At 60.5% G+C, this 1,732-nt stretch overlaps 1 protein-coding gene across 1 annotated transcript in view; it reads right to left on the bottom strand.

Moving 5' to 3' along the window:
• KIAA0100 (KIAA0100 ortholog) overlaps positions 1–1,732 on the bottom strand; it is a gene marked incomplete at its 5' end in the record, with an annotated part of 12,649 nt that overhangs the window by 6,954 nt on the left and 3,963 nt on the right. The window contains 3 exon segments of the mRNA XM_009865960.1: positions 358–1,073; positions 1,075–1,448; positions 1,595–1,732. The exon segment at positions 1,595–1,732 is cut by the window's right edge and continues 20 nt beyond it. Of these exon segments, the coding sequence (XP_009864262.1) occupies positions 358–1,073; positions 1,075–1,448; positions 1,595–1,732 (1,228 nt within the window).

Here is a 1,732-nt window from a genome sequence, read left to right as displayed (position 1 = left end):
TCACCCTCACAGTGAAAAAAAAGATTTTCCTAATATTTTTGTGGAACCTCCTATGTTCCAGCTTGTACCCATTGCCCCCTGTCCTGTCATTGGACGTCACTGAGAAGAGCCTGGCTCCGTCCTCCTGACACTCACTCTTTACATATTTATAAACATTCATGAGATCACCCCTCAGCCTCCTCTTCTCCAAACTAAAGAGACCCAGCTGTCACATCTCTGCTTCCTTCCCACTCCCTTGAACCTCCAGAAATCCTTGCCCCTGCTTGGTTACACACCATGTGGTGCCAGCAGGTCCCTGTCCTGGGAGCCTAGGCTCCCAGCTGTCCTCCACGAGAAGCCTCATGCAAAGCAACTCACCGAAGAAGCTGCCAACTCTGCCCTTCATCATGCGGCACCACTGGGTGACCATCTCCAGACCCTCGGGTGGGAACGGGCTGACACCATCCAGGTCCCTCATCTGCTCCAACACGCGCTCCGTGCCATGGAAAGACTCATCGGCCATGGCCACCAGCTCCAAGTGGGACAGGGTCCAGGTGAGGAGGGCCCTGCGCATGGGCGTGTTGGCATAGAGGCGCCGCGAACGCTGGATGTAGATCTCGATGTTCTTCTTCTCCAGTGAGGCGTAAAGCTCCTCGATCTTGCGCGCAGGCAGCAGCTCGCCGTGCTGCTTGCGCAGGGCAGCCACCTTGGCGTCCAGGAGCTGCAAACGCTTGGCGCTCTCCTTGCTCTCATCCTTCATCAGCTCGTAATTGTCTCGTAACTTGACCTCGAAGACGTCATCCAGGAAGACCCAGGAGAAGTGCGTCACTTTGAGCAGCAGGTCGGGGGGCAGCATCGTGCTGGCGGGGGGCCCGCGCCGGTGCAGACCTTTCAGCCACTTCTGCACGCCCACGGCGGCATCCAGCGTGCGGGAGAAGTCGTACTGGTAGGGGAACTCGATGGTCACGCTGGCGAAGGAGAAGGCCCAGCCACGATTGCGGAGGGTGCGCAGGGTGGGGAAGGCGCAGCGGTGCAAGATGACCTCCTCCAGCTCCGGCAGCAGCTTCACCTCCACCTCCTTGAAGCTGAAGAGCCCCTCAGAACCGGGCAGCCAGCTCGGGGCAGTAGCCGTGCAGGGTGCCACCGTGCCAGCTCACAGAGGTCCGTTCAGCAGCCAGGCTGATGTAGTTGGCCTCGGAGACAAAGGCTGTGATCTTGGCAGAGCTCAGCTCCAGGGACAGGGACAGGAGTCTTTTGGGGAGGGTCCCATCTGGCTGGAGGGGTCCTGGTGTCTCAGAAGGGGTGGTGGGGTGGGATGCTGAGCTCTCTGGGGGCGGGGAGCGAAGCGTCCCATGGCCGAGGGCGCTCCGCAAGGCTTCTTGGCACTGCAGGGTGGCCAGGGTGTGATGGTACAAGTGCATGTGGTCAGGTGGGCTCCACAGCACCGCCCGCCCCTCGCCGCACTGCACCTGCACCAGAGAGAGCAGGCACCAATTCAGTGCCGAGTCCAGCACAGCATGGTCCCCTTCTCCTCTCCAGCACCTTTTGGTGCCAGCCAGCTCTCCCCTTGCCCCGTCCATCCCAGTCCCACCAGTAACCCGAGGCTCACACCAACCTCAAGGGAGCGAGTGCTGCTGTGATAGGTGACAGAGAGCATGGAGAGGTTGGCCATGGGGTTGGGGATGGCAGGAGCCTTGCAGCATGGCTGCATCTTCTCCGTGATGCTCTTCACCAAGGCCAGCACCATGCCCTG

Source organism: Apaloderma vittatum, unplaced genomic scaffold (assembly GCF_000703405.1).
Source record: "Apaloderma vittatum isolate BGI_N311 unplaced genomic scaffold, ASM70340v1 scaffold28223, whole genome shotgun sequence".
Lineage (NCBI taxonomy): Eukaryota > Metazoa > Chordata > Aves > Trogoniformes > Trogonidae > Apaloderma > Apaloderma vittatum.
The sequence above is the reverse complement of the archived record's forward strand: the minus strand, read 5'-3'. Positions and strand labels throughout refer to the sequence as shown.